The 27,691-nt window shown below is 46.7% G+C and overlaps 1 protein-coding gene across 1 annotated transcript; it reads right to left on the bottom strand.

The window, feature by feature from the left end:
• Positions 1-12,113: 12,113 nt before the first annotated feature.
• LOC136520773 (protein DETOXIFICATION 40-like) lies at positions 12,114-16,157 on the bottom strand. The gene is made up of 7 exons (XM_066514452.1): positions 15,705-16,157; positions 13,859-14,490; positions 13,549-13,605; positions 13,138-13,376; positions 12,859-12,977; positions 12,689-12,775; positions 12,114-12,443 (listed from the first exon to the last, which is right to left on the bottom strand). The coding sequence occupies exons 1-7, from the start codon at positions 16,047-16,049 to the stop codon at positions 12,372-12,374; spliced, it is 1,551 nt and encodes a 516-aa protein (XP_066370549.1). The 5' UTR covers positions 16,050-16,157; the 3' UTR covers positions 12,114-12,371.
• Positions 16,158-27,691: the final 11,534 nt, after the last annotated feature.

Here is a 27,691-nt window from a genome sequence, read left to right as displayed (position 1 = left end):
ATTTGGCAATGGAGTTGACTAGCAGTGATGAAAACCAAGTGAAGGCTAGCCCTGATAGTGTCAGGGAGATGAAACGAACTTGATGGGCCTCCTCAACAGATGCCTCGCCCAATTGTGTAAGATATCGACTGATATATTCTATTGTGATTGTGTTGTCTTGGCCAGTGAACTTAGCAAACTCTGGAAGCCTGTAATTTGTAGGAAGAGCGATCAAATCATACCATTCTGGATATGGGCGTTTATATGAAAAGGTCAGCCCTTTTGGCTTTAGGCCGAACTGATTCTTTATCATCTCGGTCACCTTTAGCAATAACTCGTCAGTATGTGAATTTAGATTTCTCTACACCTGCTGACCCATCTGTGGATTGAAATCCCTTGTATATTGATACCCTGGATTCAAAATCATATGAAGGGTGATATAATCTGTGCCATAATGATACCCTTATAGAATCTCTATCTGCTGGGTCCTTTACTGGTTTGCTGCTTGAAGTCTCTGATTATAGACATGAGGATCTATATATCTACGGATCCTTTGAATTGATGGTGCTATTTTTTGAGTAGACGACGGTATGTGGCCTGATGTGCCAAAATTAGTCACCAGGTTCTGACCTTGCCCTGTCGGCTATTGCACATACTGCACTGATGATCCAGGATTATACTATATCTGATTCGTAGTAGTACCTTAAGCTTGTTCATATGAACTCTGAACTGTTTGGACATCATCATTACCAGCTGGTGCTGCTTCTTGATGGCTGATATCGACTTGATTAGTCCCTTGGATCGATGGATGTGGAATATTATAATAAGCCGGCCCAACCTGACCAACTGGAAACCCATGAAACACTTCTTTCATGGTGTTGTGGAATGTGTCCAAGAAAGCTTCATTATGGCTTGATATGGCATCACAAACAGATTTGTTTACAACTTTCGTGAAGAAACGTCTGTCTTCCACTTCATTTGCATCTATCTGCCCGTGTAATAAAACTCTTGGTAGTGGATATTTGTGAACAATTGTATTGTCACGTGTTTTAGTGTAGAACAACAAACATTTGTTCTAAAATTCGTCTATAGCTTTGTTGATGACACATTTATCTCCATTAGGTAGGTCTTCGTAATATACCATAAGGATGTCGTTGTTATTGTAAACCGTCATGATGATTGTGGGGTCCCACCAGGCATGCCAAGAACGTGTGTCGGCATGAAATTTCGTCCCATGCCGAGGGCACACGAGCAAGCTAGAAGGGTCAGCTCGATGGAGCTAGAGATCCGCCTAGCTTCAGCGCAGGGATGGTCGATCCTGCACACTCCTCCCGAGACATGCCAGTCAATTTGACCCAATAATTGACAAGGAGATAAAACTAATTAGTAATTTAAGGCGAAACATGTCAGTGTTGCCAGACAGTCCCGAATGTGTGGCTCTAAGAGCCGATGTGGAAGGAAATCAACTAAATAGTTGATTCATGCATACTCATAAGAATAAATCAATTAAAGCTCATGGAATTATGGAAGGTAAATCGGTTATCGCTCAGGATAGATCTCGTTATTTAGACAAATATTAGTCAATGGCAAAAGGATGTCAACAATAATTAATTTATGCTAAGCCAATGACTGTAAGTAATCGAATCCCTTTTTACATAGATTAAGCAGTTCATCATTATTTAACCATTTAATAAAGATAAATCTAATGAACATATTAGATCTCATCTATCGCTATGACCAGTGGGGTATGAGGCAGAATCATGCAGGTCGTAGAAACAACAATAGATTTGATGACCCTAACTCATTACTAATATCAGTGGGGCATGAGGTAGAATCATGCAGGCCGTAATACAATAATAAGATCATGGGGCTAACACATCTTCCAACCTATCTTTACTTCAACGGTCTTGTGACATGAACAACATATGTGAAAGCACTCAATATCGGCTAAAATAGCCGATTCAAGCATAGCGCACAGTTAAGGTCATACCCTATCAGAAACAAATCTACCAAATAACGATCCCCATTCCACGGTGCTAATAGTGGGATGTGAGACAGAATCACACTGGCCGTGATAACAGACCATGAAACGGTTTTCATTAGCCAACAGATCTATTCAAGACAAAACATGCCTTAACCGCACACTATGCACGATCAAGATTGATATAAAACAACCGATAAAACAAAACTCATCGTTTAAGATGCAGATTAGATCAGTTTAGATTAACAAACAATGGGTTAAACATGATATAAGGCCGATCTAGATCAATCTCAATCAGACGAAGTGATATTGCTGTAATAAAATAAATAATGAAAGCAATAAGAAATATCGGTAACTTAATGAATCTATCCAAAGGAACACCACCCTTAGATGGAGCCAATAACTTGACCTTAATCTAGTTCGGGCAGTGGAGGTCGACCGGATTGATGCAGCCGTACTTGAACTAAACAAGAGTCGATAACTAGCTTATACCAAAGTCATAATGAAGGTCGACCGGATCGATGCAGCCATACGAACAGAAGTATAAGCCAAGACGGTACTTACAGACAAGCCAAATGTCGACCAGACTGATGTAGCCCTGCTCACTGAAGAACTCGCCGAGATCTACTCTACTCCTACTCCTAAGGGGTGGCCGCAGCCGAAAAAATTAAGTAACTTATATTGGATTGATTGTGTGTTTTTTTATAATAGCCGTGGTTCAATATTTATACCCGGAACCTATACATAAATCCTACTTAAGCATGACTCATTATAATTTTTGGCCTAGAAGAAAATATTTCTAATTTAAGATAACTTGGACCCTAATCTTTCCCCTTTTTGTAGAGTCCAACATGATTTTCTGGGCGCCGCTCGTGACTTTTGTCTTTATCTGCTGGCGTTATCTGAAGAAAGCCGATTCCATTGCTGCATTTGAATCAGCTGATACCGATCTACACGCAATCGATTCCTTGATTACATGATCTTGGGAGCTTTCGAGTCCCTGCAATTCTTCTTCCAAATTTTGGTGTAAACAATCGTCATCCATGAGGTCGTGAAAAGAGGCGGGAGCGTAGCCCGTCATCCCCACGAATTCGGATGTGAGAGGGGGCGGCACCAGCGTCTTTCAGAGCCCCCATGCATATGCGTCCATGGGGGACGCGAGACCGTAGAGGAACCAGTCGCATGGCGGTCGCGGTAGGGACAACAGGGTCCCTCTGGAGAGTCGGTGGAAAATATAAGAAAGCGAGTAAAGAACAGTATATACGTTACTCACAGTGGGGTTTGAGCCTAGCGTAGGCTCAAAGCAAAGCGCAGGCTCCTCATCGTTGAGGTCGTCGGGTGGTCCAGAGCCGTCGGAGGGCGCTCCTCCTTCTACGGGCCCCAGGACAAGTGTCTCCTTGCGGAGGCGAAACATGCCGAGCTGGTCGGCGATGAAGTCCAGGCTTTCGAAGAGGAAGGCCTAGGATGGCTCGAAGATGGGAGGAACCCACATCCCAACGGGTGGAAGCATGGGAAACTCCAGCAAGCCAAAGCGAGTCATATCGCTTGAGCCCGCCATGCCGAAGATGGCGGAAAGGTGGGCCATCCAATGACCAAAAGCGTGAACGTACGACGTCTTCCCCACGGACGGCGCTAACTGTCGGTGCGAAAAGTGACCAACACGTAAATATTTGTAGTTTTACCGTACGTTATGATCGGATATGGCCTAACACTCAATGATACAGGGTTTATACTGGTTCAGGCAACGTGCCCTACGTCCAGTTTTAGTCGATCGGTGACTTTATTCCTGAACCTATTTGCTCGAAGTTTGTTGTGGGGTTACAAACAAGAGGAAGTAAGATGGGGGTATCAGAGGTCCGGTCAGACTCTAGACCGAGGGGCCGATAGTGACGGGAGCTTCGACGTGCGCTAAGTGTTTGAACATATGCTTTGTTTGGCTTTAGAGTTCTAGAGCCAAATAGAGAGAATCGGAGTGACCAGTTTATTTTTCGTTTGCCGTTCAAATCGTCCGAATCGATCGAATCGTTTTGGGGAGAGCGCATCCCCTTTTATAGATGAAGGGGACGGCTTCACAAGAGGGAGAGTGTGAGAGAAAGGAGAGTGTATGTGCTATCTAGTCTTGTTGCCCACGCTATCAGGTACAAGACGGTTTGTCGGCGGCCACAACATTGTTGATGCTCTGATGCATGTGGTAGGCTCCATCGTCTTCTTCTGGTATGGCAAATGTCGGTGCCTACCATACTGTAGGATAAATGTCGACGCCCACAACACTGTTCATGTTCTGATATGTCTGGAAGGTTGCGGAGCATCCTTCTGACACGGTCTGACAGCACTGTCCTGCATGTGTGCATGGTACGGTCCTCGGTATTGTGGTTGACTTGAAAGCCCTGCCTTACTTGCTCCGCCTGATTTTTTGGGTCCTTACCGAGCGGGCGTCCCTGTTCGGTCGTTTCCCAGTCAGCTCCGACCACGCTGGTCAGAGAAGAGCTGCAAGCAGAGGTTTGGTGTACTCCCGGTCGAAGAAGCGGGTCGAAGTCAGAAGCGAGCGTCGTCCTCTCCTTTGCCAGGCCTTCCGGTCGGAGAGGCGGGCTGAAGTCGGAAGCAAGTGTTGTCCTCTCCTTTGCTAGGCCTTTCGATCAGAGAGGCGGGTCAGAGTCGGAAGCGAGCGTCGTTCCTCCTTGGCCAGGCCTTCCGGTCGGAGAGGCGGGCCGGAGTCGGAAGCGAGCGTCGTTCCTCCTTGGTCAGGCCTTCCGGCCTGTCGTTAGGTTTTTGAGCCAGCCCAGGAGTTGCACGTCGTTCGCAACGTCGTCTACTGGACCGAGCTTTTGCTGGGAAGCAGGTCCATGAGGGACCCCGGGTTTATGAACCCAATATATTTGGAACATACACTTGCAACGTACGTATATAACCACTGCAACATATACAACATATAAATAAAACGCTTGCAACTTGCAATATGAAAACACTTGCTACAACATAAGTCACGCGCGAGAGACAAAGCAAAGGCAGGGATACATGAGAGAGAGGGGGGGGGGGGGGGGGCGGAGCCATGGTTAATATTTTCTAAGGCGCGAACGAATCAGTGAACAATAACGCATGTGTACACGTAGGTGCAGGCGGATCGGGGTCGGTCCGGACGAACGGACCTCATCCTATCATTATCGATCTTACCGGACGTGCTGATCGAATCGAGGGTACATATCGATGGCTGGTGAATGAAACCATTTAAATTAAGGCGTTAGTGGGCATGTATCTGCGACAAGTTAAACATTTATTTTTAAGAAAACTTAACAGACTGCAAGAGAATCAATGGCGATCTCCGGGTCCTTGAGCAACACTGCCATGAGCACCGTGATCTGGTACTAGGAGTATACGTGTTGGACTCCGTGAACACGACTCTGTGTGGTACGGATGGATCTAAACAACCCAACGCGCGGCCACCAGCGCACAATCTGAGCGGCGTGCTCCACAATCTTGGCACAAGCACAATCAGCGCGGCGTGGTAAGTTGACCTAGGTCCTGCTGCCGCTGTCGCGCCGGCCAAGGCCGCCGCCGTCTGCGAAATCCTGTCCCCTTCCGCATCCGGGATCTAGGGGTGTTTAGTTCCCACCAATTCTAGAATTTGGCACTATGTAAAAAAAATTTCTCCGTCACATCAAACTTACGGTACATGCATAGAGTACTAAATATTGACAAAATCAAAAACTAATTGCACAGTTTGGTTGTACTTTGCGAAATGAACGTTTTGAGTCTAATTAGTCAACGATAGGACAATTATTACCGAATAAAAACAAAACGACACTGTAGCTACTCTATGAGCCTGGGGCTGTGGTGAGTGATCACGCGCGGAACAACGAGCCAGCAACGTGCCTCACCGGTTCACGTACGGCCGAGCAGCCAGCGACACTAGCACAGTAAAGTACTGTACATGATTTTGCCTGTGCACTGTCTGCACGTGGATCATGGATCAAAGTTAGGTGTTGACGTTTTTGCCTTACCACGTGATCAAGCAAAGAGAAGAAGGCCAGGTCATTCGCTAGCAAAGATTCATGCCATATTTGCCAGGCTCCCTAGCCCGGGAACTTCTAGAGAAATGGCTGCGAAGAAACATTTGGTAGAATGGGGTTTTTCCGTTTTTTTTAAGTAGAAGAAGTCAAATGCTATTGTAATCTCACGTACTTTGAGTTGGATATACATGAGAAATTAAAACGTGTTCTGTTTGGGACTAAATCATAGTTAACCATAAACGTTCGGGGTCACTAAACAAATTGATATAAAGAGTTAAGGATAGAGAGCGAGGACAAACTATCAAAACATGGTTAGACCTCACATGGAAGCAACAAGTGTAAGTAAAGAGCTAAGGCTAGAGAGTGAGGGCAAACTATTGAAACACATAGTTCATGTTGGAGCTCCACCAAGGTACGCTCTCAGTCACTAAGTCTCTCTCGATCACGTTGTTTGATTTGCCTCACAAGGCTTCCACCAACCAAAGGTTAGTTCAATGAGTCATGAAGTCTCACCACCAACTCAGGTCTCTCCGTCACCTTGATATTATGTATACTTACGGAGCTTCTCCACATGAGGTAGGGGGTCTTATCATCCCCCCTACACCCCCCCCCCCCCCCCCACCCCACCCCACCCCAAACACACACACACCGGTATGACGCTGCTCCACACCAAGAACGAGGGGTCATTGCTTGGAAGGCCACCACGCCTTTACCGGAAGGTCACTAAGATCTTAAGTACTCCAAATCACTAAGACACAAGGGCTTGGTAGCCCATTCTCTCAAAGCACTCAAGCTTTAAGGCCTAAACCTCACCAGGATGAGTTGTAGTGTCCATCCTAGTCTTGGGTGTGATCTTGAATGCCTTGAGAAGGGTGGATGAAGTGCTGAAACATGTGCACTAACTTATCTTAGCCTTTGGGGCACACTAGCACACTCAAGCGAGGGAACCACATATATATAGCCCCATTCCTCTCTTTTTTCTCGAATACGCACAAGCAATGCGTATCATTGTATTAGGAAGGAAAGAGTTTGAACATTACAAGATGCCGTTCCACGGCCGCGTTAGTGTTTTCAAACTGCTACATTATGAAATAAAACGACGATCTGTGTTGGATGATCATCCAAGTCACAGGCGAGCCAAAGCTTCCAGCCCCCTTGCGCCGGCCTCAATCCAACGATCAGTCTCGGCCTTGACTAGCTGCAGGACTTCGTTCACAGATGATGTTGCTTCTCTGAAGCACCGGGCGTTACGCTCCTTCCAGATGATCCAGCATACCGGCGCGAACAGGGAGTCGATGCCTCGACGTTGATCACCATTGTATACTGCACGCAGCCGGCGCCACCATTGTAGAGTTGTGGCTGCTGCTGGTTGCGGCAATGGACGTTGCAGGGCTGGGAAGATGAAGAACCAGACCTCTCTAGTGAAAGGGCACTCGGCCAGGATATGATCGATGGTTTCCCGCCCTTGGTCACAAAGGTAGCACTGTTCCCTGGCGTCTAGCCCGTGCCTTGCTCTCCTGTCACCAGTCTAGTGGTGTCGTCTGAACGCCAACCAAAGGAAAATCTTGATCCGCAACGGTGCCCAGGTTTTCCAGATAAGCCTGTGACCCATGAATGGTGTGGACGCTGAATGCATCATGGAGTATGCAGACTTAGCCGAGTAAGCCCCATCATTGGTCCATCGCCAAATGGTTTGGTCAGGCTGCTCACTGAGGTATGTCTTGCAAGATGTCCCATAGGTTCAGGTATTCATGGATGGCTTGCAGGGATACCCCACCGGATATGCAGCGCACCCATGATCTGTCAGTCAGTCCTTGCCGCACCGATTGTCTTCTGCGCGTTCTTGGTGGCACAAACTGGTACAGGCATGGTGCAATGTCCGAGATGGATTCACCATGTACCCATCTGTCTTCCCAGAATAGCGCCTGCCGTCCGTCTCCAATCAACGTGTAAGTTGAAGCTTTGAAAAAAGCTAGCACCTGGTGATGTCTTGATCGGCAGCTCACTCCAAGCCCTGTCTTGATCGGTTTTCTGGAGCCACAGCCACCGGGTTTGTAGGGCGAAGCCGGCGAGTTTTAGGTCGCTGACGCCTAGTCCTCCTAGCTCCGTCGGCCTGCAGACGGTTGGCCATGCAACCATGCACTTCCCTTGGACCGACGCATCCGTTCCAGCCCAGAAGAACCTCCTGCAGATTCCATCAATTTCCTTCCGTGCCCATGGTGGCAAATTCTCTGCCATCATCGCGTAGATCGGCACAGCAGGCAGCACCGATTTGATCCAGACGAGCCTCCCGCTTTTGGCCATGAGGTTGCCATGCCATGGCGGCATCTTCCTGGCCACTCCCTCCACCACCGACTGGAAATGTGATTTGGGTATTGGCCTTGTGCTCAGAGGTCGACCGAGGTACCTGTACTGATGGAAACAGAGACTTTACCGAGTGCAAAATTCTTTACCGAGTGTTAAAAATCGGGCACTCGGCAAAAAATGCACTCGGCAAAGAATTTCGTTGCCGAGTGCCAGACTCTCGGCAAAAGCGCGGCACTCGGCATAGGCTGACCCGTGTAACGGTGTTCGGCCACGTCCTTCTTTGCCGAGTGCCTGCTGTTAGGCACTCGGCAAAGATTTAATTTTTTTTAAAAAAAATCTTTGCCGAGTGTCCCAGATCTGGCACTCGGCAAAGATTTAAAGTTTTTTTAAAAAAAAATTATTTGTCGAGTGTCCCAGATCTGGCACTCGGCAAATATTTTTTTTTAAATGTTTTTTTTTTAAAAAAAATACTTTACCGAGTGCCCTTGGCACGGCATTCGGCAAAGATTTCAATTTTTTTAAATGTCTTTGCCGAGTGCCCTGTGAAGGCACTCGGCAAAGAGGAATTTTTTTAAAAAAATTCAAAACCCTCTTTGCCGAGTGCCTTATCCGTGGCACTCGGCAAAGACCCCCTTTGCCAAGTGTCATGCCCCGGCACTTGGTAAAGTTTTTTTTTATTTTTTTGCCTTTAAATTTTTTGTGCAGTTATTTTAAAGCACCAGGAATTCCTAGTTAGAATTTGAGAATTTTTTATGGTTTTTTGATATATTTAGTTACTTTATTTCATTTACTTGAATTTTTTCAAAACATATAATTTTGAACTGCACGTGGTACGAATAATGAAATTTAATGATTTAAAAATGATAGTCATGTTACTGAGTGTAGTGTGAGGCCGTATCCAGGAACGGACCCGAAATTTCGGACATCTTGTTCACGAAACATGACCGCGAATTTGCGTGCGAAGTGTTTTTAAATTCTATAAAAAGCAAACGAAGTCCAAAAATCATGAAACTTGTTGAGATGTCGTGATATCATATGTGGGAGCTATGATAAAAATTTCAGAAGATTTCGTGCACGTGTCAAGTACGATGCTTACAAATCGAACCTCAGCCTTTTCTAAGGGCAATTTGGAAGCGTAAGTGCTACATGTGTTGACCAACCTTGTCGAGGTGCAACCGTTCATCGGACTTCCAAACATGGTGTATGGCCCACAAGGGCAAGGCGACGTCCGACGTCTCCTTCAACCTGGAGGACCCGCCCGAGGCATACACGAACCCGAGCGTCCACTCCCGCATCAGTGAGTACATTAAGGTGGCGAGGACGCTTCATGGGTCAGACCATGATCCGAGCACCCAGGATTTCAATGGAGAGGCCGTCATAAGGGCGGGCAAGGCAAGAAGTATGGACGGTTCAGGCTTGGCGACGGCATCATCAACACGGCCTCTACTCCCTCTCTCTCCCAGATCCGAGCACGGAGCACGAGCGAGAACCCGGCCATTCGCACACGGGCGACCGCTGCACAGCACCGAGTCGACGCACTCGAGGTTATTCCTGTTTTACTCGTCATACATTGATCTTTACACACCTTAATTAGCTTTGCATTACTGAAACATTAGAGTGAAATATTGCAGGCCCGGTTGGAACAAGAAATGAGGCAACGTCAGGAGCTGACGGCCCAGCTAAACGCCGAGCGGACCGAGCGGTAGGCCCAGGCGTAGAGGCTGACGGACATTACGGAGTTTCTACAAGGGCTTGGACAACGTGTGAGCTTCTCTCCACCAGCCAGGTTGTTGGTTCCACCTCCGCCTCCGCGTCCTGCAGCTGCAGCTACTCCTGTGAGTATGAGTTTTTTAGTTTCGTTTGTACTTTGCTTGTATGACCTCTACCTTCCTAGATTAGCTATCTAAATAATCTTGTCTCACATGCAATCTTTACTCCTTTGTGCAGTCTCTATCTGACGGTGGTTCGAATAATCCACTTCATGCACCTCCGAATGATACAGCTAGGCCTTCACCACAGTCGCAGTGGCCGAGATAAGTGCACGTTGTATTTTTTTTCATTTGTTGTTCACTTGGTGATATACTTGTGATGCACTTGTGGACTTTGATGGACTTGTGGATTTATTTAGATGGACTTGGGCACTTATTATTATATATGCGATACATATTGTGATGGATGTGATATGTGTGGATGGATGTGTGGATGGATGAGATATATATGTGATGGATGAGATATATATGTGATGAATGAGATATATATGTGATGGATGAGATATATGATTGTATGAATTTATTTGTCATGATGGAATGTAAAAAAAATTAAAAATGACCGTTTTGGGTCACTTTGCCGAGTGTTGCACTCGGCAAAGGACTCCTTTGCCGAGTGCCATGGTCACAGCACTTGGCAAAGCTGAAAAAAGGGGCTGACGGAAAATCATTTTTTCAGCTTTGCCGAGTGCCATGACTATGGCACTCGGCAAATAATTTTTTAAAAAAAATTCCAACTTTGTCGAGTGCTGCCGAGTGCCGGAAAGAGGGCACTCGGTAAAAAAAATTTTAAATTCAAACTTTGCCGAGTGCCGGCCAGAAGACACTCGGCAAAGAATTAAAAAAAATTCAGACTTTGCCGAGTGCCAGCCTCAGAAGGCACTCGGCAAAGAAATTTTTTTTAAAAAAAATTCAAACTTTACCGAGTGCTGGCAAGAGGGCACTCGACAAATAATTAAAAAAATTAAACTTTGCCGAGTGCCGGTCAGTGGACACTCGGCAAAGAATTTTTTTAAAAAAATAAAAAAATCTTTGCCAAGTGCCTGCAGGGTTGACATTCGGCAAAGAAATTTTTTGAAAAAAAATAAAAAAATCTTTGCCGAGTGCCTACAGGGTTGGCACTCGGCAAAGCTGCACCTTCCAGTAAGGCTACCTTGTTACGACTTCACTCCAGTCACAAGCCTAGCCTTAGACATCCCCCTCCTTACGGTTAAGGGTAATGACTTCAAACCTGGCCAGCTCCTATAGTGTGACGGACGGTGTGTACAAGGCCCGGGAACGGATACACCGTCGTATGGCTGACCGGCGATTACTAGCGATTCCTGCTTCATGCAGCCTGCAATCCGAACTGATGACGGGTTTTTGGAGTTAGCTCACCCTCGCGAGATCGCGACCCTTTGTCCCGCCCATTGTAGCACGTGTGTCGCCCAGGGCATAAGGGGCATGACGTCAACGGGGCCGGTGCCGTGACGGTCGCTTTTCTTTGCCGAGTGCCCGATAAAAGACACTCGGCAAAGAGGGCTTTGCCAATCACTTTTTTGTCGTGTGTTCTTTGTCGAGTGCCGTACTCGGCAAAGACTTTGCCGAGTGCAATTTGGCCTTTGCCGAGTGCCTCGGGCACTTGGCAAAAAAAACCTGAATCTAGTGACAGCCTAGGATGGACACGATTTCTTCCAATGAATCTTCGCCTCCATAAATAGGCGTGATGGAACACTTCGCAAGGTTGGTTCTCAGTCCTGAAGCTTCCCCAAAGATGTGCAGGATTTGCTTGACAGCTCTTGCTTCTTGGACATGCGGCCGGAGCCCCATTCCTCTCAAAGAGCCATTGAAAAAAGTCTGCCATTTTTATTCGTTTCCTCATAGTATTGCTCCATAGAATTATCCTATGCTCTTAGCATCTAATCTGTTCGCGGTACATACTCTGTTCTTGGATATAGATGACATCTAGCACTTGTACCCTGCGGGTCACCTAATTTGTGTTTGCTCCAATTTAAAACTGCATTAATATTGTCTAGAATATATATCTCAACGTACTAGCTTTGGGCACAAAACTACACAAGTCCTACTAGCGAATTTTCCAATGTCATCAATAGAGATTAGAGAGCAACCCGCTTTTGTTTGAGGAGTTCCGACAAAAATTATCACTGGCTACTATGCAGTCGCATACGATGTAATGGAACATAAAGTTGAATTGCGCGATTGAAGAATAGAATTTAAAATTTCAGCCATCTCCGTCTCTGCCAGCTGAGCCTGCCGAGCGAGCGAGGGGCATCACGTACTACAGCTCATATCCATCTCTCATTCTTGGCTTGGCAACATAGAAGACTTATTTCATTCTTGGGCTGACAACAGAGGAGCCTTGCCGTCATTCCATTTGTTTAATCTTTTCTGTGCTTCTTCAACCTGCATTCGAGGAGAGATTCGGAATGAATTCATCTCAATAATACAAGTAGAAATGGATAAGAGGCAAGCACTGAAAAGCTGGATGAATTTATCATTTCTTACAAAATTGTGCTTCCTGTTTGTAAAGGCTTTCGTTAACATAGTTATCTCTCTATGAAGGTTGTAATTGGTGAACAATTAATTTTGAAAACTTCAATTTACAGTATACACAAGACCAAATTGGAGTAAGTTATTGCAATCTGTACCTCTTTGGTCCAGTTGGTCCTGTATGTAACCCACACCAGGATCAAGGTCTGCATGAAGGTGCCCCCAATCATACCACTCCAAATACCCTGCAATCATATATGCAGTCGTCATTACATTACATCAAGATGAAGTGATGAAGAACCATGCGCAGAGTTTGCATTGTACGTACCGCTGCTCCGAGGTCAAAATAGAATCCTAGGAGGCACCCAAGGGGGATGCCGACGATGTAGTAGCAACCGACATTGACATATGCGACGAACGCTTGCCATCCACACCCCACAGCGACCCCTGCATTATATTCAGAAGATTTATATGTTTATTATTTGTATTAGTGTGTCATATATACTGTAGAATGGAGGTTTCAGTTAAATAAATAAATGTGCCATCCATCTATGAGCAATGCAGTGTGCTGTGCTGTTTACTGTATATGTACAGAGTAGTGACTGACCAGAGAGGACGGGCTGGATGCCGTTGAGGATGAGGGTGACCGCCAGCAGCGGTGTGAGCTGGGAGACCGCCCGCGACACGTCCTCGCCCTCGGTGAAGATGTAGCTGATGTAGTCCCGGCACAGCAGGATGACGATGGAGATTAGGACCGACAGGACGAAGGAGAGCAGTGTGACTACCACCACAGAGAAGGACGCGGCCTTTGGGTTGCCGGCACCAAGCTCGTTGCTCACTCGTACACTGAAGAAGAAACGACAGATAGAAATTCAGTTCAGTCCAGTTGTGTTGCCGGCACAAAGTTCAGTTCAGTTCAGTTTTAACTTTTGGAAATGGAAATGAGTGGTCTTTTCTTTTCCTTTCATCAGAAATTCAGGATAGAACAGGGGTCTGTTTTTTTAATATTTTTATTTACCTGGCTGCTGCATTGAACCCAACTGATATCATGAACACCCACCCTGTAAGTGTCATGCTGCAACGCCCGCCGCGCGCGCAGAGAATTAAAAAAAACAATGCAAGTCAGTTCTTGCTTGTCAACAAGTAATAGCATAGTTCTATATATACAACTGGCAACTGCAATGCAGGTAAGGTGTACATATATATATATATATATATATATATATATATATATATATATATATATATATATATATATATATATATATATATATATATATATATATATATATATATATATATATAATAACGAATATATAATTACTTACCAGACAGAGAGTGAGGATAAAGCAAGCTCGGGGTCCTTGAGGAGTCCGGCGATGAGCACGAGTATCTGGAAGTACCATGTCTCAAGGCAGAGCATAACAGCCGAGGCAAGCGAGAGCTTGAAGAAGCTGGGGAGCCCCGAGAAGGCCTCCCACGAGAACCCGGTCCACGTGAGTCGACACCGCTCGCTGGTGACGATGTAGACGAACTGCGCGGCGACGATGACCCACCAGCTGAGGCTCAAGATCAGCGACGCCCCCAGGAGGCCGAGCCCCCACTGGTAAACGGCGAGGTAGCTGAGGCCGACGTGCACGACCAGCGTCGCCGCGGAGATGTAGGCGCTGGGCGCCATGATGCTCTGCGCCTGCATGAACTTCTGGATCGGGAAGTTGGCCGCGTACGCGAAGATCTGCGGGATCAGGCCGTACACGAAGACGGCCGCGGCGGAGGCGATGGCCGGGGACTCGCCGAGCAGGACCAGGATCGGCCTGGAGAAGGCGTAGATGACGGCGAGTGGGACGCCGGTCGCCATGAGGAGGATCGTGGAGCGCTGCAGGTAGATGCCCAGCATCTCGTACTTGTGCGCCCCGTAGGCTTGCCCGCACAGCGTCTCCACCGCGCTCCCCATGCCCAGCTGCATTGCAATTGCATCCACATCAGTTGTTTGCTTTGTTCATTCAATTCAGTTCAATTATAGCGCAGTCCACCACAGTTAAGTAGCTTAGCTACCTCTTGATGACTGTAGTAGCATTTCATCCCAAGATGAGAAAAAAAAATTGGCACTTTTGAGGTTATTATTAATAAAATAAAAAGAAATTGGACTGGGATAGTTGTTATTACATGGATGAGATCGTTGAAGAAATGGCTGGCAGGCAGATAGTAGTATAGGTCATGCGCGTCGGCATCAGCGAAACGGACGCCGTGATGGCACGTACGCATGTGCTGGCGTTAGCGAGCAGGAAAGGAAGGAGGAGGAGGACGAGGAAGCAAAGGCCATCTTGTTCGCCGCCTTGCCAGCAGCTGCTCTGGACCTCGTCTCTCCGATCCTTTGGACTTTGGACCATGCAAGAGAAGTGTGGTTGTGGAATGGGAACATTTCCCAGCTTCACAACAGCATGTGGCTGTGTCCGGAATAAGAATATAAAATATAGCCTGGGTCTTGAGATGGTCGTCGGAGCACGTGGTGACACAGCGCCCAGCGACCGCGTGCACTACAGGTAGTCTCTTCTAGAAGATAGCGGGAGTAGCAAGTATGTGTGTGGTCTCATGGCAACACCGTGCCGGCCTGAATGGTTAGCCTAGCTCGACTCCTCTTTCTTGCCTCAGCTCCGTGAAACGAAATTTTCAAGTCAAGCATCGGTCGCTACAACGTGCGTGGCGATCCGGTCGCTAGGCTCAAGTCTTTCGCGATGGTGTTAGGACTTGGGCATATATATATACATACGGTGTACGTGCAAACATTGATTTGCAGATGATAACTGTGCGTGTACTATATGTAATAACGAATTTGTTTGCTTGCTTGTCAAATCAAAGGGAAAACAAAGCTAATCACATTTTTCATGCATGTAACTTGTGGAGGGGCCCGCCATGTAAACGATGCCAACTTTTATTTGTCAATGTTTTCCAGCTCAGCTAATATGCCTACTTATTACTTGGCGCTCAAATGATCTATGAGCCACGCAATCGATCGGAGGCAGACTGATTCGTACTAGTACTACTTCTGAAGATTCGCATATGCATGCAAAGGGGAAAAAACGGTCCGACAAGTACGAATCATGGATAAATAAAAGCAATCATCTCACAAGTACAAATGAAAATCGGCGGCGGGGGCCGGGGGGGCGTACATACCATGAGGCCGTAGGCGAAGACCTGGATGCCGGTGTTGCCGAGCGAGGCGGCGGCGAGCTCGAGCGTGCCGAGGTGGCCCGAGAAGATCTGCGTGGACATGGACATGAGGTAGTTGATCATGTAGACGAGCACGGCGGGGGCCGCGAGGCGCACGAGCAGCCGCATCTCCACCACCGACGCCGCCAACATCCGCCGGCCCCACGGCAGGGAGGTGTCGCCGAGGATGCTCTCCAGCTGCCCGCTCATCGCCTCGCCGTGCCCGTGCCCGTGCCCGCTGCCGGGCGACGGCGGCGCCCCCGACGCGCTCAGCCCCAGCAGCGGGCTCTCCAGCTTGCTCTCGCGCATCGTAGTATCGATCTGCTGCTGTCTGTCAGCGGTCGTGCGTGGTGCTGGCTCGATCGGCTTGTGACGCCTGCGCGTGCGTGTGTTTGTGGGCGGCTCTCTATCTATATAAAGCGACGGGCGGACGGCAGCGGACCGGAGAGAAGAAACACAAATTGGATGCATGGAAATGGAGCCATAGGCCCTGTTTGTTTCCGCGTGGCGACCCGCACGAGCCAATAATTGCACCAAACGGTTCGCGACAGAGGGCTCAACGCGAGCCTAACGCCCGCTCTGTTGGTTGAATCGTGAGCCTAACGCCGTGATTTGGAAAACGCCCTTGCATTTCCCACCGCACCCCTCCCTTCTCCGGTGCTCTCACATCCGCCCGAGCCGCGCCTCGCCTCCCCACGAGATGCCCAGCGTGCCGCCCCTCCCCTCCGTGCGAGCCGTCGACGGCGCCGCGCCTCCCATCCGCGTGAGCCGCAGGCGGGCCTTCGCTACTCAAGTCGCCTGGCGCGCCGCCCCTCCCCTCCGCGCGAGCCGTCGGTGAGAGGGCGGCTCCCTCCGAGCTTGTGCGTTGATTGAAGAAGAAGGACCATGATGCAAATAGAAACTCTTATTTGGATCCAGTTGAAAGGCTATAGACTCACAGAAATAATAAATAGTGCTACACAGTTTGAGAAAAGTTCAGGGTTTCCAGTGTAAAATGTCCTACCCAAAATAATCTGGTCAGCCAAACATCCCGCTTATTTAGACAACAGATTTTCTACATCGTGGCTTATTATATAATTCTGCTCAATCTATAAGCGAGACTCCCTAAGCTGAACCAACCAGGGCCACAGGCGGCAGCTAGCGTTTGGTTCCTGGAACGGAAACGCGCAATGCATGCACCGTTCCGTTGCGTGGGGAGTTGTGCGCAGCGCACGGCGGCAGCGCAGCTGGAGCCATACATCCAACCAAACACTGTCAAATCAACGGACGAGGGGGTACATGCGCACCAACCGGCACAGCAGCTGGCTGCGTCCGATCCGTCAATCTGGGCTACCACCTCTCCCTCGAGATCAGAGCGTTGGTCACAGGTGTACACGTGGAATCGGTACAGTAATATTAGGAGTAGTTGGGGTGATCGGTCGAGCTACCGCTGTGTGCATGTGCAGTGCAGCCCATACCATCTGCTGTAGGATCGGAGTAGCAATCAATAACTGCTACACAGCCGAAGCTCGCAGCGGCTGTGATACGTCAGCCTTCGGCAGGCCGTAAACGAAGCTCGAATAGTTTTTTTTTTTCACCTTAAACCAGTCAAATCAACCAATAATTAATAATTCATGATCTAGCCCAGCGAGCCGAACAGTCTGCGCAGCGCTCGCCTAGCCCAGTCATACTGCGCCGCTTGCTAGCTGCGAGTGGCACGTGGGACAAATAAAATAAAACGGCGTCCTGCTTCAAGCCTTTCTTGCGTCACTGATGATGATGAGCGTCCTTTTGTTTCGGCCATCTCAACTGAAACGGCGCTGTTTCATTTCGATTCAGGCTACCTACCACTACATTCAACTAATGGTACCACCATATATATAATTAAGCCTTGGATACCACCATTGATTCATATTTCCATATCATTGCCAAACCTTAGGTGAGGAGTTCATTTTATAAACTACCAAACTTGACGGGGCACCCGCAATGGTGTAAGCTAGTTACTAGCTCTAAGCCAACTTTCTCAATAGTGCTAACTTTTAGCATATAGCTCATAACATGGATAGCCTCAAATGGCACTCTCACATGATCTTGGAATGTGAGTATGAGCCTAACTCTTAATCAAGAGCTAGTTTTTCTCTCTCTTCTATTAAAATATGAAAAAAATGCTTAGAGCTAGCTTATGAGTCACCTATTGCAGGTGACCTAAGATCACTACTCCACTTGCGGACGGTTGGGACTCTGGTCCTGATGGAGTATGCTCTACACTATCACCACCAGCGACGAAGGCCCCATCACGGATATAAATATAAAATGATGTTGGGCCACCAGGAACAAGAAGCCAGACCAGAGGGAACAGCTGAGCGGTCGGTGTCGTTGAGGCAAAGCTTCTTCACCAAGGAATTGTGGCCGTCTAGTGTGCAAAACTTATCTTGGACCATTTTGCCCCTAGGGTAAATTGGTTTAGGGAAATACCTAGGGGTAATCTTAGAATGTGTAATAGCCTTATAAATAAGGACAGAGGCTGCCCAAGACAGCCATCTCTCCCATCTAAGTCATTATAGGCTAGCCAAGTTTTAACTGCTTAGGAAAATTAGCTGTAGAGACGGGTGACTGCCTTGAGCGTCTGATCTCTGATCTGAAAGAGAAAGGATGAAGGAAGGAGGATAGGCCATGTCTTTGTAACTTGTTATTGCTGAATTTAATCAAGCTGACCCACGGGTCTTTTGAATCGATATATCACTAGTAGAGAAACGACTTTTGATCCACTTCGAAATTTGGCTTTAGTCCCGATATTTTTCGCACCCGGGACTAGAGAAACCTTTAGTCCCGGTTGGTAGCTCTAACCAGGACTAAAGGTCCCTGCCCAACGACTGCTGCGGCAGGCTTTTGCTGCAGGGGACCTTTAGTCTCGGTTGAAGCTACCAACCAGAACTAAATGTTAACTTTTACTCCCGGTTGGTCCCTCCAACCAGGAGTAAAAGTCTACTCCTAGCTATAGGCTCCGTCCGGGACTAGAAAGGAACCTTTAGTCCCGGTTATTGTCTCAAACCGGGACTAAAGGTGCCTCCTATATACCCCTTCTTCCTCCCCGCTTCTGATCCAACCAAGCAGCGCAGTTTCTGGATCCCAGGCCGACCCGTGGGCGCTCAAGTCCTTTGCTTCGACCTCTCCAATGGGTCGACCTCGAGGACGCTGCCGCAGCCGAGGTGGGGTGGGCGAGGGGGCTTAGGAGGCTCTCGCTGGCAAGGTGGAAGCCGCTCACTGACATGGGGCTCGGATGCGTCGCCATTGTGTGCACCCAGCTGAGAGAGCTCTCGCTCAAGTGGTGCCTTAGGGTCTCGAATCTGGGGATCCAACTCCTCGCGCTCAAGTGCAGGAAGCTGACCAGCCTAGATCTCTCCTACACCATGGTGAGCGCTCAGGTTTTTTTGGTGCTCTGCTTGTTTCTTGGATGATTCTATCTTTTGTTTCCTTCTAGTACGTTTGTTGATTTGATAAGACATCCAGGTTCCTCTTTAATTCACCGGAGCAAAATGGGCATCAGTTTCCCTAAAAAAATTGGGCTTCAGTTACTCCCTTTGCTAGTTACTAGTACATATTTGCTCAATCTAATTTATTATTCAGTTAGTTCTTAGGGCATATTGTGCTGGAGTAATAATAAAATGGAAACGTATCTTGTGTTGCAGATCACAAAGGATAGTTTTCCTACAATCATGAAGCTACCCAATCTTCAAGAGTTGACACTGGGACTTGACAGAATGGGGCGCCCATTTTGTGCTTACAGTATGAGTTGCTTGATGAGATGATGGATTTTGGGTACCCACAATACACGGAGGCGAAGATCTTGAGTGAGTTCATCAAGACAGATGCATACAGGATGGAGGTCATGCAGCCAAAAAACCAAAATGAATCATCAATTGAAAATACCAACCAGGACTAAAGGGTCGTGTAACACCTCGGTGTTAAGCATGCATTAACATTTTGCAAATCATGAGCATAATCATTTTTATGCATTCATAAGCATGACATGAAATATAGAATTGAAACATACTAATGAACACATGTATGTTGCATAGTTTTGTTTTAATAGATTGGATGCTATGTTTGTTCTACCATGTGTGTACCTTGGTTGATCACTTAGACCATTTAGAAGTAATTAGGATGCAATTTGGAGCAAGGTGTATATTCAAAGTTTTCTCAAATTTTGCTTTTAACAATAATCTTCTAAAATAGGGTTTTTGATTTAAATTAACTTTAAATCTATAGTTCAAAATCTAATTGGATTTTGGCCTTACTCTTTTTGGCAAAGTTGTAGAGTACATTTTTCTGAGCAACTTTTATTTTGGGTCCAACTTTTGAAACTGCTTTGAAAAGGTTCAAAATTTCATTTGAATGAATTTGGAGAAGAAAATAAAAAGGAAAAATCACATTTTCACTTAATAGGCCGCCGCCTCCCTTTCAGCCCAGCAGCACAGGCCGGCCCGGCCTGCCTCCGCGCTCGCTCGCTCGCCCGCCCGCCCGCGCGCGCCGCGCCCGACCGGCGTCAGGCCGCGGTCTCCACGTGGCTGTCGGCGTATGGCAGCGACGGCCGGGTGGCGTCCGGTGGCCCCCGCGTGCGCCCTCGCTTCGCCTTTACCTGCCGCACCGAGCCTCGCCCCTCCCCACTCCACCTCGCTCAGCAGTAGCCGCGCAGCACCGCAGCAGCAGGAGCAGCTCCGCCGTGCCATTGCCGCCGCCGAGCTCGCCTCCACCGCTCCGCTTGCCCCGGGACCCCGCTAGTGGGAGCACGGGCTCCGCCTCGTCGCGGCGCACCTCCGCACACCCACCCTTTTCATCGAGGTAGCGCCCGTGCCCTGCATTGCTCCACCGGAGCTCGTCGGAGCTTGGCTCCATGCGGACAGCCCCTTCCGCTTCCTCTCCCTCCTCCCTTTCTCGTGCTTCAGGTCCGCCGTGACCTCGTCTTGCTCACGCGCACCTCACCGGGCCTCGCCGTGGCCGGAGTCGGTGTACCGCTGACGAGCCGCGCCACCATGGTCGCCGGTGAGCTCAATTTCGAGCTCCTCCGGCCCTGCCGCTTGCACTGCCGTGTCTGCCTTAGCACGGTGGTCACGATGGTGGTGACCTCATCGTCGTCCACCTCGCCGACGACAAGTTCGCACAGGTCAGCGCCGCCTGCCTTGCAGCGTGTGGCTGGGAGGCGGGGCCGGCTGACCCGCGGGAGCCCGCTCGTCAGTGCCTTAGGCATAGACCTGGGTACACTGCACCGGGTGCACCCAGCATTTTCATCGGCTGGTTTTTAAAGGATTTAGGAAAAGATTTTCCAGAAAATATTAAATGTTTCCAAAAATTCATAACTTGCTCAAAATAGCTCCAAATTTGTTGAAATAAGTTTTGCTAGGTTTCTTGTGACTAGATCTATCTGTTAAAAATATTGCATGTCAAATTTGTGATACTTTTCTGTGTAGCTTTATTTAAATTGAATAAATGCTAATTTCTTAGAAAATGTCTAGTAAATAGAATAATTATCAGAAAAATATGTTTCCAGTTTTGTTAATCTCCTTTAGTGATGTACTTTGTAGGAAAAATATATGTCATGCATGTTCTATAGAGCAATATTGATGTGTAGTTCAAGTGCCTTTAATTGATGATTTTTGTTATTTTGATAGAGAGCAAAAATTGTATAAAACATGTGTATGATAATTTTTGTGCAGTGATTGTTTACTGTGTAGAACATAGGAAAAATATTAAATCTATTGTTTGATACTTTTCATAATACAAAGTATTTTCATGCTCATATTTATGCCATAGCTTGTCATTTTTGTGTAGGCTATTTTACTTATCCAAATGCCATGAAAATTTTATGGTAGTCTACTTAGAGTAGTACTATGCTACTGTAGTTTTCTTAGATTTTTCTGTGCTACCAAAATAGGTGTTGCTATTCAAACCTAGTTTCAATTAGGGTTTAATTAACCTTTTTAATGCATGTTTAGTTAATAATGTTTGCTTTGGTGTATCTTTGAAGCATCTTAGCTTGCTGTGGTGACTTGGCATGTTAGTACAGTGGTTGTAGTAGTAGTATAGTAGTACATGTTCTTAGATGATGTTAGCTACCTTGTAGAAGAGCTTTACTTCTACTATGTCCAATAAAGTTAAACATATTCATCTACATTCCATGCATCATGATCATTACATGTCATCTCTTTGATGCACCTATGCATGAGCACTTATACATCTACATCATACAGGTTCACAGCAGGAAGTGCCAGTAACGGTTCCCGAGGAGCAGGTCATGGTCGAGCCCGAAGTTCCTGCACAGGAGGTGCAGGAAGAGGAAGAGCTTCAAGAATGCCCCGATCATCACCCTAGTTCGTTCAAACAAGGTAAGCCTCGGAGCATTCTAAGTCTCCTACTTTATAAAAGCAATTCTTTCTATATATGAGTTTATATATTGTTGCATTAAGTTGTAGGAGTTGATTGAAACCGTTGACATATTTATTACTATCCTTGCCTACCTTATTACCTTTTTACCCTGTTAGGTCGGGATCGAATAACTGCTTAGCCTTGCTTAGACCGGTAGCGATCGGTGATTTCCGGTCACCTACATTTATAGGTGGTTACTGGAAGAATTTAGCTATGGAAAGAATAATATCCTGGAATTAACCATGTGTGATGGATAATTGGAGACCGGACGGAAAAGTTGGAGGCAACCAGACAGGGTTCTGGGGTGCTGTTAGTTTTCCGTTTGTGTCAATTAAGGACCGATCATTACTTGTCCCTCTTGTCATGTTGAATGTATGCCTCACATTTAGCTGGCCGAATAAAGTACCTTTCGACCACGAAGCTAGTGACACTATTTGAGCCGGGATAAAATCGGATTGGCAGACTAGTGCTGAAGGGGGTATGACGGGGACGTGAAGAGTGAGCCCAAGGTGCGTCCTGGCTGTCGGGCGGTCCCTGGATAGTGCGGTCCATGACTGTTATCCTATGGCTACTTGGAAAGTGTCATTAGTAATCTGTAGCTCACTTGATCGGTGAGTGTGGTTTGTGTGAGGAATAAATCACCAGCTGGTTAGGAATCGATTCGAATCACCATCGCTCCTGGATAGTGAGCACTTGACTCGAGCTACAACATCGTAGTAATTATGATAGAACACTGATGGTTATCTGGATGGTATGGGTATGCTAAATCTAAGTTAGTAACTGGATGTTATTGGTTAATCAAGTGATTGCTATAGTATAGGTGCTTACCTAAATGGATAGGTCATAATAAAGATGATGCAAAGTACTTAAAATGGTTTCTTCATGATAGCTTATGCTTTTCGCAAACGAGTCAGCTAGCCCACTAAAGAAAGCCTTGCATAAGCCTTGGTGTCGCTTTATTTTGGTTTAAGACGGGTAAGTCTAGCTAAGTACCTTCTCGTACTCAGGGCATTGTTCCCATTGTTGTTGCAGATGGTCAAATATACTACGGTTATTGCATTAACTGCTTGTACCCGGCGATGGGTGACAACTAGGACCAAGGGCAATGGTCACTCCGTATTTCTCATCTGATGCTTTTGTTGGAGATGACTACCTACTAGCACTGTATCTGAACCAAAAGTGTGTGTGTGGCTTTAAAACTATTTGCTTTCGCTATTTTAGTTTGAACTTGGGTTGTAATAACTTTATGTTCTAAACTCTGATGTATCCAACTGCCATTATGAACTTTATGTAACATGTGACGGTGATTGCTAAACTTGTACGATCTTGGTTTGTATGTCGATTGGTTTGAAATCCTTCATGGTTTCACGGACTACTGGGTTATACGGGCTTAAGTTTGCTAAATTATCTGCTTCGGTGGAAGATTTCCTTACTTAATCTCATATAATTGATTGGTTCTGTTACAGCTGGTATCGGAGCAAGGTTTAGCAGGTTACTGTTCCCATGAGTATTTAAAACCAAAATTGTGTTTAAAATTGAGTTTTAAAACTTAATAGTGTGCCAGTGGTCATATCCTGTATGCCCAGTTAAGGACTCTATGTGGCTTATTTAAGTACTGACTTGGGGGTTTTTGCATCATATTTCTATTTCATTGCTCATACGGCGTGCTATTGTATGAGTGCCATTCACTTGAGTGGTAATGTATGGATCCATTGCCTCTACGCCTCGGTAAGTGAGAGTTGTGAGAGCATGATCGGATACACTACCGATCTAGGGAAGTGCTTATATGATGTCGGATTATTTACATGCCATACGTGTGTTTGTATGAAGGTATCCAATGTGTGGGGAATTCCGTCCTGTGGTGACGATGTCGTCGATAGGACGATGGTTCGAGTAGTTGCTACCGTTGTACACGTATCTGGGGATGCGTGTAGAGCGAGTAGATTACTTTACTGCTTTCGTGTATATTTTTCATACTGTTAGGGTTTGGGCTGAAGTGAATCTTTTGTAGGTACATAACAACGCTATCGTGTAGTACGTATTAGCTACGTTTATGAGAGACTGTTGTATGCCACCGTCTATGCCGCTAGCAATTGTTATTTTTCCTAAGTTTGTGAGAATGTACGGAACGTGCATGCATCATGTTGTTACATATCATTTATGGCATTGTTCCTCCCCTTATAAGTTGATTATCTCATTTTGAAAAAATGACAACTTAACCTTGTTCTCACGTGAGTAATAAAACAAAATTTGCTACAAATGGCATGCACAAAGTAGACCACTCGCAAGTCCACCAGAGGCAGAGCTCCCCACCATTAGCTTGCTCCACGTACCCGTCAGCACCACACGTTTCTTGGAGAGTTTGGGATGCCTACACTCTTGTGGAGAGTGCTCAGCTATGTAGGCTATCCTGATGGAATGGAGCCCCGCTATTTCTGGACAAATGAGCTATTGGGGGAAGGTCTCTTGGTTACTGTGGAGGCCGTTGTTCGTCCCCGAGGTGACGGTTCTGAGTGGACTGGTTGGCGTTATGAGTCAACTGGCAGGACCGCTGAAGAAGCAGCTGATAGGGTAGCCTTTGGGATACTGAGGGATATCATGGATCGTTTTCCTCAGGAGTTGGCAGCCGCTATAGTTGGAGTCTTTCCAAGGGGCAACCCCTCCACTGACTCGTGGCAACAAGCAAGAGGAAGATCTCTAGAGATTGGTGCAGCAGAAGGACAGAATAGTGATAACCCTGCTATGAGCGCCATGTTCGCAGTGATGAAGGCTTTCGATGGAGTAGAAGGTAGCCTGAGACATGTGTCTGGTGCTCTTGGTCAGGCTCGTGATGACCGACGTCAGCTTCAGAGGGATCACGACACCGAGATTGAGAGGCTCAATGCAGAGATGGCTCAGTTGACTCGTTAGAGGGATCAGGCGACCGAGAGGACTGGAGTCTATGAGGGAGACGTACATGCACTGAGAGAGAGTAGGTTGAGCGTCTGACCACCACCAATAGGAACGCTGAGTGCATGTTGATCCATGTGCTCCACCAGAGGAATGAAGCCTGGTCTGTAGAAGATGTTCTGAGAGCTTGACAGGTTGAGCTGGAGCAGCAATAACCAGCTCCACCCTTATGTTCCTCCTAGAACAGCAGAGATGGATCTAGATGAGGATGAGGATCCTGAAGAGCCTGAGGCATCAGCTGATGATGACAACAATGATGTGGATAGTGACAATGTCGACATCTCCGACTTAGACAGCGACCACGATGAGTAGGCTAGTAGTTGTTGCACTAGCTACTAGGGTTTCGTTTGCGATGACCTTTTGCATGGTTGGCATGTCTGGCATGTAATAATGAGTAGAAAGACTAAGACCTTGATGTAATGTTGGAAAACTTGGATGTGTTTGTGGCGATATCTGAACATCAAAAGTCCAGTGTATGTATGCTGGCAATTTGGTTGTAATGGATGCGATGTGTGCGCTTAAGTAATCTAATTAGTGATGTTGTGTTAATTGGAGTGACTTATTGTGCCTCTGTTTTATTGTATGAATTTATTCTCTTCAGTGAATTCAGTACGACATAATTTTTCATTCACCTGCAATTTCTACAACATCGCCTAATAATTACTATTGCTGAAATATGCAGATGCCGAACACTCACCGTACCATGTATGACACTACTGAGGCAGGTGGCAGTGCCCCTAGGAATGAGAACCATGATCCACCACCACCTCCTCCTCCACCGTACACCGTGGAACAGTTCTTCGCACAGTTCCTTGGAAGTCAACGCAACATGGAGAGCATGCAGCAGAACATGGAAGCTGCATTGTGCCACATTGCTAACAACACCCATCGTGGATTAAACCCAGGTGGACATGAAGCGAATTAGTATAGCAGTTTCAAGGACTTTATGGACACCAGACCACCAATTTTCAAAGAAGCGGTAGAGCCATTGGATGCAGAAGAGTGGATAAACACCATGGAAGATAAGTTTCGTGTTCTAAGGATGACAGAAGTGTTGAAGACTGAGTATGTAGCTCATTAGCTACAAGGCCCTACAGGAATGTGGTGGAAGCACCACCGCACCACTTTTCCCCCCAATGCCCACATTACTTGGAGGGAATTCACTGAGGCTTTTCGTGGAGTTTACATTCCACCTGGTTTGACAGAAATGAAGTTTGGAGAATTTCTAGCACTGAATCAAGGAACCAAGACTGTGACACAGTATCTACATGCATTCAACAATCTAAGTTGCTATGCCTCTGACATGGTGAATACCGATGCCAAAAAGATCGCTAGTTTCAAGAGAGGTCTGAATCCTAAAATGATGAAGCACGTGGGTACCAACACAAGAACTAGTTTCAATGACTTTGTTAGTGACTGCTTAAAGCAAGAAAAGAACAACAATGTATATGCTACATCCAAGACTCGTAAGAGGGCTTTTGAGTCAGGTCTGTCCCAGCCAAGGGCCCCGATGGAAAATCGTTCTATGTATCGTCCGCCTGCCCATGGTGCAAGGTTCAGGCCACCCCAGCGGAGGAATCAGAATGCCCAGCAACCTCAAAGGAATTAGAAGCCATTCAAGATGGCGGTGCCACAAGCCAAGACCGGACAAGGCAGTTCATCTGGAGCTGCTACTCAAGTAAGAGGACCGTGTTTCAACTGCAATCAACCTGGGCACTTTGTGAAGTTTTGCCCATATCCCAAGAAGCAGCAGAATCAGTACCAAGCTCGTGTGCACCACACCACCATTGATGACATCCCAGAAGGAGAACCCGTGACAGCCGGTATGTTTTCTATCAACAATCATCCTGCGGTCGTTTTGTTTGATTCTAGATCATCTCATTCATTCATAAGTCAAGCATTTGCAAGAAAGTATGAACAAAAGATAGTTGAATTGGAATGTGCTTATCGAATAAGTTCAGCTGGGGCTGATATGTTAACTAATCAGATAATCCAGGGGGTAACCCTAAGTATAGCAGACAGGCAGTATAAGCTTAACTTGATAGTTATGCCAGGGCTAGTTCTGGATGTGATTATGGGAATGAACTGGATGAATAAGATGGGAGTAGTAATTGATGTTGGAGGAAGAAGCATTTCTCTCAAGGAACCTGTTGGAGAAGGTACATTTCAAGTAACCTTACCTCAGAGAATAGATCTAGCTAGTACAACTTGTGCAGTCCAAACTACTCTTCTAGCCAAGATTCCAGTAGTGTGCGAGCTTCCGGATGTGTTTCTAGATGAGTTACCCAGTCTTCCACCGGATGGAGATGTTGAGTTTGCCATTGAGTTAATCCCTAGAACACCACCAATCTCAAGAAGGCCTTATCGGATGCCTCTAAATAAATTAGCCGAGTTGAAGAAACAACTCCAAGATCTATGGACTAAGGGTTTAATTCGTCCAAGTTCATCGGAATGGGGATGCCCCGCACTATTCGTGAAGAAGGATAACTCCTTACGGATATGCGTGGACTACCGGCCACTGAATGCGGTGACAATTAAAAACAAGTATCCTCTACCTCGGATTGATATCTTGTTTGATCAATTATCAAAAGCCAAGGTGT

This window comes from Miscanthus floridulus, chromosome 1 (assembly GCF_019320115.1).
Source record: "Miscanthus floridulus cultivar M001 chromosome 1, ASM1932011v1, whole genome shotgun sequence".
NCBI classification, from domain to species: domain Eukaryota; kingdom Viridiplantae; phylum Streptophyta; class Magnoliopsida; order Poales; family Poaceae; genus Miscanthus; species Miscanthus floridulus.
This window is presented reverse-complemented; position numbering and strand designations above follow the sequence as displayed.

What these genes read in the sequence shown, in the direction of transcription:
- LOC136520773 (XM_066514452.1), bottom strand. Translation starts at nt 16,049, where the DNA reads ATGCGCGAGAGCAAGCTGGAGAGCCCGCTGCTGGGGCTGAGCGCGTCG. An exon ending in GGGTTCAATGCAGCAGCCAG is followed by an intron (nt 13,377 to 13,548) that starts GTAAATAAAAAT and finishes TTTCTTCTTCAG; the next exon opens with TGTACGAGTGAGCAACGAGC. An exon ending in ATTTTGACCTCGGAGCAGCG is followed by an intron (nt 12,776 to 12,858) that starts GTACGTACAATG and finishes ATATGATTGCAG; the next exon opens with GGTATTTGGAGTGGTATGAT.